Source organism: Arachis hypogaea, chromosome 13, assembly GCF_003086295.3.
Source record: "Arachis hypogaea cultivar Tifrunner chromosome 13, arahy.Tifrunner.gnm2.J5K5, whole genome shotgun sequence".
NCBI lineage: Eukaryota > Viridiplantae > Streptophyta > Magnoliopsida > Fabales > Fabaceae > Arachis > Arachis hypogaea.
Window position 1 is genome coordinate 112,549,524 of NC_092048.1, and position 18,783 is coordinate 112,568,306.

The window sequence follows — 18,783 nt, forward strand, 5'->3', positions numbered from 1 at the left end:
TAAAATTAGTGTTTTAATTTGTATTCTAAATATTTTTACTTTTTTCAATTATAAAATTTAATTTTCTACTTTTCTTGGCTCGTTATTAATTTATTAGTTAACTATTTATTAATTAACCAGGTTTTACATCAGAAGGAAATTTCTAGTTCAGAAAAGTCAGGACATTCATAAGTTGGGTTTTTAGCTCTGCATCATGAGTGATGTCCTACAAGGGGCGATTAAGACAAACGAGGATTGTGTTAACTCTTTCAACGACCAAGGGATTAGGACCTAGTGGTGTTTGAAGCTCAAGAGAAGTAACTTCTTCCTCATGGATCGAAGTATTTGGTATTGACTCTTGAACTAGGGGCATAATGTTGGGCTCTGGACCTAAAGAAGATAGCGCCTTAGTTCCTTCTGAGGAATACACTTGTCGAGCTTCAGACAAAATATTGTTGAGGTAGAAATCTAGGTCAAAGTCTAAATCCCCTACTTCAAGAGAAGGAACAATAAACGAAGGGCCTAAATCTTGTTCAACAAGATGATATCCTTTCGGTATAACAGTCGAAATTGCTGCAGCATTTGTCGACGCAAGACCTAACTCTTGATGCGTTTTAGCATCACTTAGAAGAGGCATGTAACTCACCTGCAGAAGTAAAGGGGTAAATCATAGCATATAAAGTTATCATGATAGAGATGAAACTTGAATTGATTTACCAGTGAAAAATCAGTCGAAGCTTGAGAAGTAGTAGTTGATGGCACATGTTGAATAAGAGTCAAAATAAGGATGGGTGGAATAACCATCTGAGGATTAACAGGAGGTACAGATTGAGTTAGTTCGATCTCGATATTTGGTTGGTCGACTTCTTGATATGACTGGCTATCAACTTTAAATTTGGCTTTTAATCATTTTTTGGATTGTTTGGACTAAAAAGTAATAAATAATTACTAAGTATACATAATATATAAAGATGTTGAATGAATGACTTATGTATACCTTAGAAGAAGTAGCAAGCTGTGTCTTTTGGACTTTCTTGAAACCAGCACCCATGGAAATATTGACAGGACCTCATTTCCTGGAGGATAAAATGGAATCACTTGACTTCCCTCTGCCTCGACAGTTACCTCGTTTTGACTTTATTTTCTTTGGTGCAACATCTTCATATGAGTCCTAGCTTTCTTTGACTGGTTGTAGGTGAGAGGCAACTCCAATGATATTGGTTAGTCGAGTAGCTGTACATAAAATATAAGATTAGTGAGAAATATAACTACTTAAGACTAAAGAAAACACATGATACCTGGAGGATATCCACCGATCCTTGTTTGACCATGAATTGTATCACTAGTTCCCCGATAGTAGACAACACCAGTAGTACTGATACCCAATGTTCTTAGGTCTTTCTTTTGGAGTCTATAATTTACTCCTAAGACTCCTTTAGGAGGATCGGGTAGTCAATCAGCAAGGCCAAAAGGGGCATTATGAAAAGAAAAAAATTTAAAAGGACGCATAAAATATTTTCTCTGTGCCAAAGAATTTTGAGTAAAAGTCTGCAAATAACACTCGAAACATTCGTACAGGTGCATTTCCTTTTTCTTTTCCCATACCTCTAAGGCCTTATTGAAAACATACCTTACTATCTTGAAATATCATTTAACCTTGTAATATTTTTTGAACTTAACAATTTCTTCAACATACTCGCCTTTAGTTTTCTTCGACGCTGTTGCAATCAGTGCAGTAGGAAGAACCAAATTAGAAAGAACTTGGTCAGTCGATGAGCAATGAGAGGTATAATAGGTTGACCACCACTTATGAAAAGAGGATGTTGGAAGAAAACAACGGGTAAAGTAGAGCCTATGATATTGTCCACTCACTTTCTGGTGATTCAAGTCCAAGATTTGATCAAACTCCTCTAATTTTGACACTTCATAATGGATTATCTGTGCTTCAGAATCTAAAGATAGTGGAGAAGGGAGTGCTTGTGCTAGTCCAAATTGGCATGACACATATTGAGGAGAGTAAGTAACTAATTTCTTTTTCAAGGCCATTGTCGATTCATGTGGAAGTCCTACTGGGAGAATTTGAGGAGTTAATATTCTAGACCACAAGTCATTGACAATGAATTGGTTTTCTGATTTGGAGCTGGTAAAGGAATGAAGATACTCGATTGAACTCTGGCGGTAGGTGAAGGGATTAGGATAATAAGAGGTGTTGTCATCAACTTTAATGTCGAGAAGAAGAGTAATAAAATGACAAAAGGCAGACATATTTTTTAGTTTCGACCAAGACAAAAGAGAGTTAAATACCATCAATTGGAGTTTTTGGGATGTCAGAAGAAGAAGCTGTGAATTGAGGTTCAAGAACGGATTTCAACCATGGTTTACAACCCAAAGTAGACTAAAAGGGTTGATCAGAGTCTCACCTCAACGGATTTCACTAACTACTAAGGATGAAGTCTCATACAACAGACCTAAATTAGGGAAGGAAGGTCGATGTATTTGTTGTGATGAAGCATGATGGCCAAAGGAATGTAATTTTTTTTTTCTAAATCTAGATGAATTTTGGGCAGAAAACAAAAGCATTAAGCCATAAAAGCAAAAATGCCGCATGCTCACTATCAGTAACTAGCTCATCACCAGACCCCATATTATTTTGAATGAAACCCGACATAGAGGTTAAGTCAAAATTGATGCCAAATTCATTTTCAGGATACTCAGTGACCCATGACCCACATTCTCCTTCAAGAGGCATGCTATTCAAGGTAGATACCTCCATCAGAGTGAGACCTATCATCCCATAAGAAAAACGAAAATTATTAGTAGTAGGACACCAGAAATACAAGCTAGCTCCTAAGAGAGATGGAGTATATGATAGGTCAAAGGTGGCTAGCTTAAGAGATGAAGAAATCCCTACAGATTTTCATACGGTTTTGTAAGTGGTAGCTAATCTCGACATCCATGCCGAAAGTAGAGAACTAGACTCTTTTGGAGGGACAGTTCTGAATACTCGACTAGCAAAGTAAGAAGCCTTAGAAATGCTTAGGTGGGGATGGAAAGAAGGGAGAAATGGATGTAATTTGTTCTTAGGTGAAAAGAAGCCTTAGAAATGAATATAAGACACCAGTAACCTTGAATAAAAGGAATACATGGCTTCTCCATAGCTCTGTGGTCTCAATGTCTGGATTAGGGGCTCTTAGGCTTCCATCATCATTATAAAATTAGGACACATTCGCTACCAATGGAGGAAGATAAATGATTTAAACATCATCATCGTCCTCATGTCATTGAGAAGATTCTTCGATTGCGGTAGCTACACCAGATGCAGCAGCCATGGTTGCCGGAACAATAGAGGAAGTGACCATGGCGGCAGTGGCTGCAGAGGTGGAAAACATAGTAGTAATAGAGGGTGAAGCAGATTAGTGATGGGTTTATTGAGAATCCATGGAAATGGTTGAGAGAAATCTCAGAGAGGAAAAACACTTTTCCAAAAATATGAGAAATAATGAAAATAAATAAGGATCAATAAAGTAATAATACCCTTAAGAGGATTTGAAATTAAAGAAACGATGAAAGGCTCATTAAAGTCCATATGGAACGTCGCGTATTCTCAAAAAAATGCACGCATCATTTTAGAAACTGTGTAACTATCTTTTCAAATTCTGAATTTGAAAAGTAGCACATGATCAGCACATGGCATGTAAAACTTATCATTTTTTTAAAAATGATAAGTTTTAAGGGGCAATTTGTTAATACAAAATTTTAATTGATTGAAAATTCGACCATGATAGAGCACAATATCGACTATGAGAAGAGCCGAGTCGAGAAGGACCTAGGTTGAAATTTGATAATCGCACATGATTTTATCTGGTAGCACTATACAGAACGTAGAGTTTGGAGACCAAGGTAAAAGCAAAGACATGGTGTAACACCTTACCACATAGAGCTTTACGCTTAAGCCGTAGAATACAGATGGTGAGGTATTACGGCCTCTAAGAGTTTATATATATATAGTTGAAGCAATTCATAACTAGGAGCCTTGAAGAAAAACTTAAGCAAAAATCGCAAAAAGAAAAGCGCATCACACATGTAAACGGATAGCCAGATAAAAATAAAGGATAAAGCTTATATACATAAAGAGTAGGATATCAAAAGATACAAAATATCAAGCTCTAGACTCGACCTGCGAAGCCAAGGCCGGCCGGAGTATAATACATATATATACAACCCAAAATATCCCCAAACAGAAAACCGACAACTTGTTTCTCCAAGTCACCTCTAAGAGGGTCAAACATAAAATATATATAGAGAAAAATCTATATACATATATACATAGCATAAGTACAAAACACAACATCCCAAAATAGAACTTCGCTTGCTTAGGAGATCTGCAGACGCTCAGCGAGATGCCTCTCGACTTGCATCTGAAAAACAACAATATATGTATGAAATGAGAACCGGGGGTTCTCAACATTGTAAAGGTGCCAACATAGGTAATATATAAGGTCTCGAGAAATTCAGAGGTAATCATAGAACTTCGACACTCAGATTTAAACTTAAAGAAGTATATTAAACCAGAAATTCGAGAATCTATTTGTGGATTCTGGTTCTAATCTAACTCTTCACCTTTTGTCAACCCAAACCTTCTAAACACCGATGGAACTATCCTCAGCGTCACTTCCGCCAGCATGAGGAATCTCTCAATTGCAAATACATAAAAGACAAAGAAAGAAAGCACATATAGGATGTAATTACGGCAAGTAGAATAAGTAGCAGATAAGCAAACCAAAATAATGCACACTCAACCAAAACATATAAATTTACATGATATATGCCTGTCCTATGGCTGATGAGTTCATCTGTCGGTTATACAGGCAAACCCGACATGTCTAGTAGTTAACCTGAGCATTGTCTTTCTGTTGTGCAAAAATATCTTAGCACATTGGCTGACCATTAGAGGGAGAATGTCCTGTCACCATTAGAGGAAATAAGTGCCCTGTCATCATACAACCAGAGAGAAATTATAGACATACTCATCATCAATCATCCTGAATCATGTCTCATTCATCATATTCATTCTCAATCATATCTCATTCATCATTTATAACATTTCATCAAGTCCATTATTCACTTCTCAAATCCTCTTTGGTACCAAAACTAGCTCCATCAACACCTTTACCCTTATTCCATAGCCCTAAAACCGAGCTATTAGACTTTAAACAGAGTTTTCAGAGGTTTGAAAAATTAGAGGAATGATTGATAGTACCAAAATTGTGAATTTCCATCAAAACAGTAGTTTCGAAGGTTTACGAGCTTGCTGGGAAGGTCAAACAATAAAAACATAACTTTTGTGTAAAACAGAGCATCGTGCATACGCATCATGCATGCGTGCGCATGCACCACCAACTTTCTTAATGTGTGCGTACGCATCACCAGACGAACTTCCCATGCTTGTACGTACGCATCATAGTGTTCGTACGTATAACTTACAAAATCCACAGGGTGTGCATATGGACGCCCCTCGGGCGTACGCATGAGCTTATCCACATGCTCTGGACCATGCGTGCGCACGATAGCATTTTCTGCAACTTAGCCAAATTCAACTTTTTGAACCTAACTTCCAACCTCCATAACTTTCTCTACCAAAACTCCGATTTCCACAATCTTTAAATCGTTTTAAAACTCTTAAAATTATCTTCGATTTGAAACAAAGTCCACTCAAATTCAAAATGTGAGGCTCAAGTTATGATTCGTCGAAGTTGGTTAAAAATCTGTTTTTACCAAAAGAGTCCAAAACCTCCATTTTCAAAATCCTCAATTTCAAACCAATTGCTTTACAGTTAAAACAGCCCCATAACTCCAAAAATCATATTCACATATTTTCGAAACACCTCTCATCATCTCAACATACAATTTCATTAATACACTGGAAAATTTTTAATCCAACACAATCACACCAAGCTTCATTTACCGTACTTACCCAGACTCACTGGTCTCGGCCTCCAGCCCAAAATTTCTCATACTCGTCGTCATACTCATTATGAATCACAACCTTACTAACCATCATCAAAGCTCATATCACATTATTATCATGAACAAAATTTCAATGAAATTCACATATATACACACATTAATTCCGTTATACACATCATACACCACCATTATATATACATCTTATATATCCATATTACTCATCACATACATAGATACATATAACCCATTAAGTTTAACAATTCAACACATTCAAGGTTATCCTGTAGCATCTAGCCTAAATTTTCACACAAAATTATTAATTAACTATGAGAAACAAAAATCATACCTTAGCTAATTCCTCCCTAAGTCACAAATGCAAAAAATTCTTTTCTCCACAAGCCTCAAGGTCTTCACGTCTACTCAACTAGCTTACATCCACCACAACTTTGTTCCAAATCACCACTTTGACTCTAATTTCATATGATTTCAATCTAATACCACACAATTTCATATATAGCCACAATACCTAGCCTTATAAAAGTCAAATGGATATAAATTTCTCATTTTTTCACGGATGATTTGTACGAAACTCAACAATTTTTCATCACTAGAGTATACCTAAATCATCAAGAATACTAAATCCCTCAACATATAATATCCAAAATCACGAAATTGAAGAGGGTGAAAATTGGGCACAAAATCTCAAATTTCTTACCACTTTGTTCAAATGGTTTCAAAGAGAATTCTGAGATGAACGCGTGGCCACTGACGGTTCGTCAATCGGAGTTCCGGATTAAAAGTTACGTGAAATTGAATTTGAGAAGTGAAATTTGGGTATTTAGGTTTTTGGTTCCTTGAGCTCCTTTCTCTCTTCAACATGTATTTGCTGAATGAATGGGAAAAGTGGAGATTTTATTTAAGTGTGATGTGGTTTTGTTGGTTGGGCTTAGGCCCAATATAGACCCGATTTAACCGGTTTAATTTGTTAGTTCGGTTTTAAATTAAAATATTTAAAATTAATATTAAAATTTGTATTTTAATTATTTTTACTTTCTTAAACTATAAAATTTAATTTTTCTAATTTTTTTTTAATAATAATTAATATATTAATTAATTATTTATTAATTTCTAAGGGTTTACAAGTGGGGTGTCCACCTTGGAGAAGAAGGTCCTTCACAGTTAAAGCAAGGTTGTAGGTTGTGAGAACCTGAGAAAGGGAAGATAGATCATAGAAAAAGAGAGAAGTATTTTGCAGTCCACCTCCACCCTTATAATCTATAAATAGGAAAAGTTTAGAAGGGTTAAGGGACTTCAACCTGAGCACTTCATCATCACACAAAACTTTGCAAAATCCAAGTCACACTGACACCAAGAAAAATTATAAAATATAGAGTAAAGTATCGTTTTTGTCTCCAACGTTTGGGGTAAATCCTATTTGTGTCCCTAACGTTTAAATCGTCCTATTTGTATCTCTAACGTTTGTAAAAGTAATTCAATGTTATCCTGCCGTCAATTACACATCATAAGCGCTTTAGTTTGAGTTTTAAAAATCTCTTCTTGAAGTTAAAATACAAATGTTTGGGATAGAATCGATGATTTACTCCGAAAAATAACCCATCAAATGTTGAAATTAATTCCTACAACATTTACATAATTCACTTTTCTATGGAGATAATTGAATCTAAACACAAATAGTGGGTATAATATTAAAATCGACCACGTCCAAGTGAGACCTAATTGAGAATGAATACATCCAAGTGAGAATAATTGAAAAATATAATCTGATTTGTTAGTATAATTGATAGTAGGATAACATTGAATCACTTTTATAAATGCTAAGGATACAAATAGGATGATTTAAACATTAAGGACTGATAAACTACTATTTTATGACTTATCTTGTGCTCATTGAGTAGTTTTTATCAACTCTTTACCCACTTATTCATACTATTTGTATGGTTTTACATTTGCCTTCCTAATTATGTGCTTTGATTGAAAATATGCTTCTTTGGCCTTAAGTTTTCTATGTTTAATCCTCTCTTATTACCATTAGATGTCTTGATATGTGTGTTAAGTAATTTCAGAGATTACAGGGCAGGAATGACTCAGAGGATAGAAAGGAAGCATGCAAAAGTGGAAGGAATACAAGAAGTTTAAGAAATTGCTAAGCTGTCCAACATGACCTCTTCGCACTCAAACGACTATAACTTTAGCTATAGAGATCCAAACGACGCAGTTTCAATTGCGTTGGAAAGCTAACATTCGAGGCTTTGATTTGATATATAATATGCCATAGTTACCTTGGTTCTAGGTGACGCGAACGCATGCTCTACGCGGATGCATCGCAGTGACGAAAATCAGCGTGGCAGATTTCTTCTCCAGCGATTTCTGAGCTGTTTTCGACCCAGTTTGTGACCCAGAAAATACAGATTAGAGGCTATAAAGTGGAGGAATCCATTCATTCAAAAACATAAGCTCATAATTCATAATTTTAGGTTTTAGATGTAGTTCTTAGAGAGAGAGGTTCTCTCCTCTCTCTTAGGATTAGGATTTAGGATTTCTTTGCTTTCAGGATTGTTTCTTTCTATCAAGTTCAATATTCTTTTTAATTAATTATTTTCTCAATTTAATTTATGAACTTTTCTATGTTACAGATAATTCTCTTAATTAATGTTATTTGAGGTATTTCAGTTTATGATTGCTCTCTTTTATTTATGTTACTGTTACTTCTAATCTGAAGATATTTTTATTCAAGTAAATTTACTTTTTCCCTTTCGGTCTTGGCTAAGAAATCAGTAACTCAGGAGTTATCAAACTCAGCGTGATTGATAATTGTTATTCTTGCTAATTGAATTGAAGTTCAATAATTCCAGTCCTTTCTTAGGAATTGACTAGAACCTGAAGATCAGAATAATTAATCCACTTGATCTTCCCTTGCTTTAGTAAAGGCTAACTAAGTGGGATTAAGACTCAATTCTCATCACCATTGATAAGGATAACTAGGATAGGACTTCTAATTTCTCATACCTTGCCAAAAGTTTATTTTACAGTTATTTATTTATTTTAATTGTCATTTAAAATTACTTGTCCCTTACTTCCAAAACCCCAATTTACAAACTCATAACCAATAATAAGAACATACCTCCCTGCAATTTCTTGAGAAGACGACCCGAGATTTAAATACTTCGGTTATCAATTTATTAAGGAGTTTGTTACTTGTGACAACCAAAACGTTTGTAAGAAAGGATTTTTGTTGGTTTAGAAGCTATACTTGCAACGAGGATTTATCTGCGAATTTCTAGACCACGTAAAAGTTCCTCTGATCTCTTCAAAATGGCAACCTCCCCACACTTAAACATTAGCATGTCCTCATGCTAAGCTCAAGAGAAGCTATAAAGTGGTGAAGAGGAATGGTAGAATGTATGAAATGCAACCTATGAATGCAACTAAATGCAAAATGTTTCTACCTACTTGGTTAAAAGTAAATAAGCTTTTCAAGACAAACATAAATCAGATTTCACTAATTCAAATTATACAATAAAAGACAAGTAAACTTGTAAGAAGATAGCTCATGAAAGTAAGGAACATAGAATTAAGCAATGAACCCTTACTGGTAGTGTATATCACTCTAACTCTCAAATGTCTAGGGTTAATCACTCTACTCTTCTCTAGTCATGCTTTCTAAACTTTGTTCTTCATCTAACCAATCAACAAAAATTTAATGTACCAATACAAACATCATGAGGTCTTTTCAAGGTTGTAATGGGGTTAAGGTAAGGGTGAGGGTATATATATATGGCTAAGTGAGTTATAAATTGAATCTTTAATTAACCTAAACTTTCACCTAACATACATATACTCTATGTAATTCTAATTCATGCCTAGCTACCCAAAATTCCCACTTTTGCATCACATACTCATGTATCAACTTTTCTTTTTAATTTATCACATGTGCATTGATTTTTCATTAACTTGACAAATTTTGTCCCCTTATTTAATTACTTATTTATTGAATTTTTCTTTTAAAATAAACATAACTTATCAATGCACATGGATTTTTAATTTTTCTAGTCTCACATGAGTAGGTACCCAAATTCCCAATATTTTATCAAATTAAAAACATAACACATTCCCTATTAACCTATGTTCCCATAATTTCCCCACACTTAATTGATACACAATCTCTATCTTAAGCTAACCAAATATTCAATTGGGATATTTAATTATTTTTCTGCTTAAGGCTAGTGATGTGGTTATAGAACAGAATAAATGGGGATAAAAAGGCTCAAGGTGGCTAACAAGGGTGATGTAAAAGGTAGGCTTATTTGGGATAAGTGAGCTAATAACAAGTAATGGCCTCAATCATATGCAAGCATGTAAATACACTAAATATTGGACATATAGAATGGAACAAAGCAAAGATTGCATTTATAGAGAAGAAAACACACAAGAATAAAAATTTATGGTTAAATAATGTAACCATGTAAATAAGCTCAAAATCTCACAGGTTGTGTGTTCTTTGGCTCAAAAACTATGTTCCAAATACAACTTTTGATAAGTTTAACAAAAAATTTTGATTTTAAATTAGTGAAATTTTTTTTAAAAATAGGGTCTTAAAAAAAACTTATTATTTCTCAACTAAGCAGTAGCTAAATGCATAAAATCAAACAAACATGCAAATACAATAATGAACAAACAAAGAAAATAAAACAATGGTGTTGAAAAGAAGAAACTAGCTAACCCATGGAGATCGGTATCGACCTCCCCACACTTAAAGATTGCACCGTCCTCGGTGCATACTAAGATGTGCAGGTGGACGGGTTGTTCCAACTGATGCTTTTCTTCAGGGATTGTGCAGATGGACATGTTTGTCTCCCCTTTTAGAAGTTTCTCCCTTTTTCTGTCTTCGGTGGCCAGCCTGAAAGAAGAGAAAAAGAAGAACAGTAACCCAGAAAGAAAGATAAGAAAATAAAGGAAGTATGGGTGGGTTAATGCCAAATGATAAGGGTCTCATTTACATGGAAGCTTCAACATGCAGTGAGAAAACAGTAGAAGCATACGGCATATCAATAGTGCAAGGATTGCAACAATGGGGAAGAGGGTGTGGGTAATGCAAAAATAGTGTAAGTGCATATCAATGCAAAAGGAGTATCAGTATTATAAAAATTAACATTGACTTATGAATAATAATACCCAATTAGCATAAAACAAGTCATGAAGCACCAGAATAATTCAAGAAAAGATGCAACAGTTGAATAAGAAAAATTTTAACACCAATAGAAAAAAATAAAAAATAAAAAATAAAAAATTTAGAAAAGAAAATAAAAGTATGCACAAATTTAAGATGCAATGAATGAAAATATGCAAATAAATTAAATAAAATATAATGAGAGTGCAAAAGGATGAGAAGTTAAAAAGATGAAGAAGAAGAAAGTAAGAAAGGATAAGAAAAATTGGGATTGGGGAAAAAAGATAAGATATTTTTGGCTAATTTAGATAAGCTGTGCGCGGCGCAGGCGACGCGGACGCGTGAGTGACGCAGTCGCGTGGTGCGCGATAAGATCAAGGACACAAATAGGATTTATCCAAAACGTTAGGAACAAAAACGATACTTTACTCTAAAATATAAGTACTTCTGAATGTCTGAAGTCAATTTTTAATTTATTTCGTTTTTTTTTTCTTCAAATATTTTTTTCTTCTCTTCAAACGTTCTATTTTTCTTTCAATTTTTATTTCACTTTTCTATTTATTTAAAGTTTTCATTTATTATATATATATATGTTTTCTTTTATTATAATTCTTTACATTATTTTTCACCATTTTACTAAGTCTTTTTTATATATTTCTTGCAAGTAATCATTCGACACATATATTAAGTAAATTTCAAATTGAGTCCACTCTTTTAAGAAGAGTCCTATTTGTTCTTTAAATTAAAATCTTGATACAATTTAATTCGGCACTATGTCAAAATTACAAAAAATCAAGGAAAACAAATACATATACACTACAAGGTTAGTACATACTTTTACAAGAAAGCAAGAAAAAGAAAGCTAGAAGCAAACAAGCCTGATTATTGAAAGGGTACTGCTGGTCAGGTTGATTCCAAACACAAAAAGTCCTGGCAGTCCACAGGGGCCTTTCTTGTCAACAGCCAAAATAATCTGCAGAGGTATAATCAAGTCCTAATCAAAGTATAATCTCACTCATTTCGTTCATTTATAACTACTCAATTATTCGCAGCCAAAGTTTATCCAAAAGGTAGCCTTGGCCTTCTGATTTGTTATTCTTTATGTTGCGTAATGTTGCGGACCATTATAATTTAGACAATTTTTAAACACGTACACGATGTCTGTTGTTTTCTGTCATTCGTACACATAGATGGCATGATTTTATAATCTGTTGCGTGTATCATACTTTTATTTGTATACTGTATTTATACTCTACTACCTGTAATCAAACTTCTACCGATCGAAGATATTCTAAATTATTGTACCCAGCTTTGGCGTAATTTGGTTCCTTGAACTGGACTTAATTAATTATATACTTAGGTATTGGTAAAACAGGTGACGCGATTCCCGCATTATCATATCATTTTGACGGCTGAATTTGTATCATTTCCACAGAAGATGCATTGTAATATACTAATATTGTATGGTAGTTCAGTAGTTGTAGCAGCTTTGAGCCGTGTACATTAATTGTCTAATATTCTCCTTCCTTTGATTCCTGGTCCTTTTACGTTAATTATCATTAATTCACTATGGCGTATCTATTATTGGACATTTTTATTGTTTAATATGTATGATTAATATGAAATTATTAACATAGTAAAGTCTATTTTTTTGGATTTTTAGTTTATGAAAAGTCACATTAATATTATTTAGTATAATTTTTTAAATATATTTTTTATTTTTCAAAAAATTGTTTAAGAATTTTTGAAGTTCTCTTTTTCAAAAACTATTTTATCATTCTTTTTTATTAAAACAATTTTAAAACGAATATTTTTATAATAAAAATCTAAATATAAAATAATTTATTTATAAATTACTTTTTATATAAATTTTTATGAAAAAAATTTAATTAAATTATTTACTCAAACTGACAGTAAATATTTTGTTTCTTCAGAAAATGGTTTCAGATTCAAATTATAGAAATCGTATTTTTTTTTTTGGGTATAAGTACATATATTAAGAATGATGTTTAAAAAAAAATTAGACACCAAACATATCTCGATCTCATTTATGTATACTAATTGACAGATATAGTCGCCCCTAAATGTGTGTGGATCGCGTAGAGTGCAATGCAATTGGCAAAATTGTACCACGAATGCATTATCCTATGCATATGCATTTCATATTAATAAACGACGTAAGCTCTTGACCAACCACACATTATATATGTACATAAAAAAATAGTATCATACTCAATTACTTTTCCTCGTATTTAATTTCTAAAGAGAATTTGTGAGGTTGATTAAACGTGGAAAGAAAATTGCACTTGTGTAAGGAAGATAACCACATTATAAAATAAATAAATAGAAATTAAAATCTCGTAACAAGCTTTGGAGTCATAACAGAATAGCGACGTTATCGAACAAAAAATTCCAACTTCCAAGTAATATATTAGTAGTAATAAATAATGCGTTACTCCTTTTTTTTTTTTTTTTTTAAAATTTAATAAACTTCCATGAATTTAATCTTAGATCCTTTAAAGTGAATAGATGACAAAGTGATAAAACTGAGAGATTAATCGTCATTAAATTTATAACTTCAAATTCAATTATCTTAATTTAAAAGTAATTAATCCTACATTTTATTACCTTACTACGTCTATCATTTTAAAATAATATTCTTTTGAACAGACATTTTAAAAGAACTTAATTTAACTTCTATGCACCAAAACACGAAATTCCAATCATAGATGGCTGCGGGGCCAATCTTGATAATTGTGGCAGCCATGGACCAATGATATGATGATCCAAAGTCCAAACAACGAAAATGTCTTATCGAAACTAAAGAGTTCACTCAAAAACATGGAAGAGGGAAGATTCCTTAAAAACGACAACGTTTCCATACATTTTGAGAAACCACATAGCTGGACTCAACAAACGAACAATGGGCCAACGCAAAAAAGAGTGTGCGAAGATTGAGATGAGAGAAAGGTGAATTTTGAAGGGATGAGATTATGAGAAGAAAGAAGAGTGGGTTTGGATTTAGAAAGAGAGAGGTGGGAATGAAAAAGTTAGCTTGAGTTGAAAGTTTTCTTCTTCCCTAACAAACTGTTTATTTTACAATTTACCAGTCATTGTCACGTTATTAAATGTCCTTATCTTAATATCATTGACTATTTATATATGTATTATTATTATGTAACATTGTACACACATTACACAATTGCACATGTCTTGCTCCTCTGTCCAACAATTCCCTTTCCCTTTTTATCCGTGTCTGTGTTTCACATATTTCCGCATTCAATCTCTTCTTCATTCTGGTGAGGAATTGCATTTTGATACTCTTGTTCTTCTCCAATATCCAGGTACTATCTTTAACTCTCTCTCTCTCTCCCCCTCTCTCTCTATATGTGTGTGTGTGAGATATATTATTATATTATTATAATTAAAGTGTATAGTGACTCAATTATTGGACACGGGTGTATAGTATAGAAAAACTTTCAAGTATACTGGTATATTAATATTTTAGTGATTTTTAACCATCAACAGTTGAAATTTACACTGGTATACTTGAAAGCTTTCCGTTAGTATAATATGAAGAGAAATTGGCCATGTAGCAAGAGCTATGTATGGCTAAATGCAGCTAGCTAGTTTGCTCACTTTGTACTTATATCAGCATAGATTTGTAAATTCATTGTGAAAAAATGAAAAACCTATTATCACACTATCAGATGATGCGATCTAGAGAATTCACCTTTACTTAATTTCGGAAAACATGGTGAATTAGTTGTAAGATATAAGTAAAAAAGTTCTGATCGCTTTTGTCAAATGTGGTCTCTGAAACTGATTTCAGTTTTGCGCAGGATTTTCCCATTTCCTATAGTTAGGGTGAAGATCACAGATAGATAACAGCTGGAAATAAGTTTTTCTCTTTGGCATGGAGAGAAGACCATCTCCTCTGGTTGACCAAACATGCACGTCGCGAATGTTCGGAATTTTTAATTTTCTTGGAGGTCATTTCAGCAGAAGATTGGTTTTCAGTGGGAGGCATTTGAGTAGAGATAGCACTGGTAAGAGTTATAATTTGCACATAATTTCATTTTTTTAATTTCCTGAAGATGAGGAACTACATGTCTACAATTTTGCTACTCTAAAATCTGGCATTTCTGCTTTTTGTTATCTCAGATGCAGGAAACACAAGCAACAGAAGTAGCTCAAGTGAGCTTAGTGCGGTTGATGAAAAGTACCCTCACATTGGTGTAAGTTCTGATCATACATAAATTTTGAGGATCCAGCAACTAATTTCATGAAAAATGTTAATTTAGCTTTAGAGTTGCATGTTAATTTATAATTATATTACCACTGATGAAAGAGTTCTTCTGACTACAGGTAAATTCCAGAAGAAGAGATTATGGTTGTAAAAGTGTCAGTTGTGTGGAGAATGCTCAGGTGGCGGCAGATCAAGGAAATAAAGTGACAAAGATGACTATTGATCCAAAATTTGTCAATAAAAACTATCTAAGCAAAGAAGGTGCAGAATGTCAACCTGATCAACTCTTGGATGCTTTACAGATATTATACTCAAACAAAGAGCTTTTCCTAAAACTTCTACAAGATCCAAACTCTCTGCTGGTGAAACAGATAAGTGGCTTACAGAGTTCTCAAATGAATAAATATCAAAACAGTAATGGAAGAAAATCTGGAAAGCCAGTTAAATCTTCCTTTGATAGACATGATTCCGGTTCAAATATTGAGCCGGAACTTCCTGAGAAAATAGTGGTTCTGAAACCTACCACAAATAAGGAGAAAAATTCTGCTGCCACTAGATTTGATAGTCCATGGCTGCATTCTCATCGAAGCTTGATTCATAATCCACAAAATGTAAAGTTTTCACATTTTCCACTTGGTCATATAAAGAGGAAGTTGAGATACGTCATGAGAGCAAGGCGAAAAGAACAGAAAACTGATGGAAAGCCTGAAAATGATCCCTGTGATTGCAAGGCCTTGCAAGATGGCAAAATATTAAAAGAATTGAAAAGTGTGGGAAATTCACTTGAGACTTCCCCTTCAATTTTTGAGAAAAGGTTCAAAGATTCTGAATTGTCCATAGGAGAGGAGGTTGCCTCAGTTAGCGAAAGTTGCAATAGGATGACAAATAATGCTTCAGTCAGCCCTTCTGAGCAAAATACACTGGACATGCCTGTTAAAGATAGGAAAAGTCTATCTGTAAGGAGAAAGGAGCATCTTCCTAACTTTGAGTCCATATCAAGCTTGCAAAGGTACTACAATCATGGTTATATCACTGAAGGGATGAGATACTTGGACAACTATCAAATGGACCATAGAACCAAGTTGGGGCTTCAAAAAGAAAGGCAAAATGGTTGTTCCATTAGATTTTTGGGACATAAAAATGCACCAAGAGATACCATTAAGACATTTAGTGATAAGTTGAAGCCTTTTGGTACTGATATTAGAACCCAAGAGAGTCTTCCTGGAGGCGATCTACATGCACAGTCTGATAATCCTAGAGGTATGCTAAAACTTTTTATTTGAACCTTATTGGCAAATTAGACATTGATGAATACTTGTCTAATCTATATATATATATGCTTTGAGAAGCTTATAAAATCTTGTTTTGATCCATTTAAGAGAGAAATTAAGATGTGTTCTTCTGAATCAGATGATGGATATAATGACAGTCCAACTTTCAACTTGGATAAAAGTAATTCAACCGGAGAAATTGAGCATTTTCAAGTAAGTTTCTTCTTACGTCTTTGACAATCTCATTGAAACGACATAGAGATGCTAAGTTCTATCTTCTTACATCTATCAATTATTCACATCTTTTGTTTTTCATCCTTAATATGAATAATGAAGTTCGATGTTTATTAGGATTCACATCCAGAGATCCAAATTCTGTCCTTTCCACCCAAAGTTGTTTCATCAAGCCCATTTTCCACTGAAAGAATAGAAGAAAGGACTGAATTTGTTGTTGAGCATTCCACATTACAACCAGGTATTTTTATTTATTTATTTATTTATTTGTCGAGAGATATATTCAACTCTACTTTCTTGTTCTCTCTGTTATCAAAGCCAGTTCATGATTTAGGAATTATTGCAGATGAATATCTGGTACAAGCAGTGTACGAACAAATCGAAGATATCCATTTTGCAGAACTTGTAAGATCCTCCTTAAATGGAACAAACAATCTAGCCTCCTCCAAGGACATGTTGGACTGCTCAAGGGAAATTGTTAAGGTTTTCAGCTTGAAATGGGATGAACTCGTGATGAAGTGCGAATCAGCCGATATGCACGATCCATCCACATTTGATGAACTGAAAGGATCGATCGGTCAACTTTCTTGCAATGCAATCTTGCTTGACTGTGTCATGCAAGCATTCATGGAAGTATATCAGAATTGTGGTTTCCCATTTAACATTGCAAGGAAAAATCCACACTTCCAAGCATATGTTGCAAAGAAAATTCTTGCTCAAGAGATTGCTGAAGTGATTAAATTGCATTTTGTGCCTCATCCATCACAAATAACATTAGACCAGCTGGTTGGAAAGGACTTAGAAAGAAGTGAATCTTGGCTAAATATCCAAGTTGATATAGAACATATTGTGAAAGAAGTGGAGGAAGATGTGCTTGAAGATTTGGTATTGGAAATGGTATCTGAGATGGACATCAGAGACTTGAAAACTTTGCATGAACATCAAACAAAGCATAGAGGAAAATAATGTTTTAGTTTTTTTGGAATAAATCATACATGTGGTGAGTTGCGCATCCTGAGATAGTGAGATATAACTAAACTTGTATAGTATAAAGGACGTTATACCCAATCTTTGCATCATTAGATTTATTCTCGAATTTTATGATTGTACTCTTGTCTAGAAAAATATCTTGAGTCTCAGATGCAATTTAATATATTATATATGAAATTTTTTAGGATAAAATAGAATGTAGATAATCTATTTCAATATCTTATTTTGTATTACTTTTATGTATTTATTTGCGTTTCCAAAATAACACTAGACTTGAAGTTCCGAAAAAGAAAACGAAGTTATAGAAAGTTTATGAAATTCTCAGCTAAAAAAGAAAGACTTCAACCAAACCCAATTGATAATTTAATCATTACGTTTCAAATAAATTAAGTGCTTATATTTAGTTTGTAGTACTTGGTTCATCTTCTAAACATGAGAATGGACCAATGATAATGATAACTGATAGTCTGATACTTGAGATTGATGAAAAGCATACAATTTTCAGCAAAGTAAACGAAAAAAGCACACCTTCACCTTAAAAATAACCACTTAAATGAAGACATTGCTTCTGTCTTCCGCTGAAGTCCCTCCTCTGATTCTAGCAAGTGTCGAAATCAAATGCTTTAGTTAAAGGAGGATTTGCTTCTAAATTTGGGTTTGGTTTTAATTGTATTGAACCTTGTTGAATTAAACCGTTGGTTCAAATTATATGGTCAAAATTTAAAAATATCAATATAATTTTAGATTAATATTTATGCCAATAAATTTACTTGATCTTTTTTTTTTCCTTCAATAATAGAAATAGAGAAACGAAAGAATCAGTTATAGTTTATATATCTAAATAGAAATAAATTATACTAAAATAAATCATATTAAAAAATATGAATTAATTAAATAGTTAATTT

The 18,783-nt window shown here is 33.5% G+C and overlaps 1 protein-coding gene across 2 annotated transcripts; it reads left to right on the plus strand.

Moving 5' to 3' along the window:
• The first annotated feature begins 13,395 nt into the window (after window positions 1–13,395).
• LOC112735246 (uncharacterized) lies at window positions 13,396–18,070 on the plus strand. Of its 2 annotated transcripts, none has more exons than XM_025784807.3 (7): window positions 13,396–14,478; window positions 14,977–15,183; window positions 15,299–15,372; window positions 15,503–16,643; window positions 16,794–16,867; window positions 17,006–17,129; window positions 17,235–18,070. In XM_025784807.3, exons 2-7 carry the CDS (start codon window positions 15,051–15,053, stop codon window positions 17,852–17,854), a joined length of 2,166 nt encoding a protein of 721 aa, XP_025640592.1. In that variant the 5' UTR covers window positions 13,396–14,478; window positions 14,977–15,050; the 3' UTR covers window positions 17,855–18,070. The 2 variants fall into 2 exon arrangements, with proteins under 2 accessions (XP_025640592.1, XP_029147508.1); XM_029291675.2 differs by having other exon boundaries at window positions 13,915–14,478; window positions 14,967–15,183.
• The last annotated feature ends 713 nt before the right edge of the window (window positions 18,071–18,783 follow it).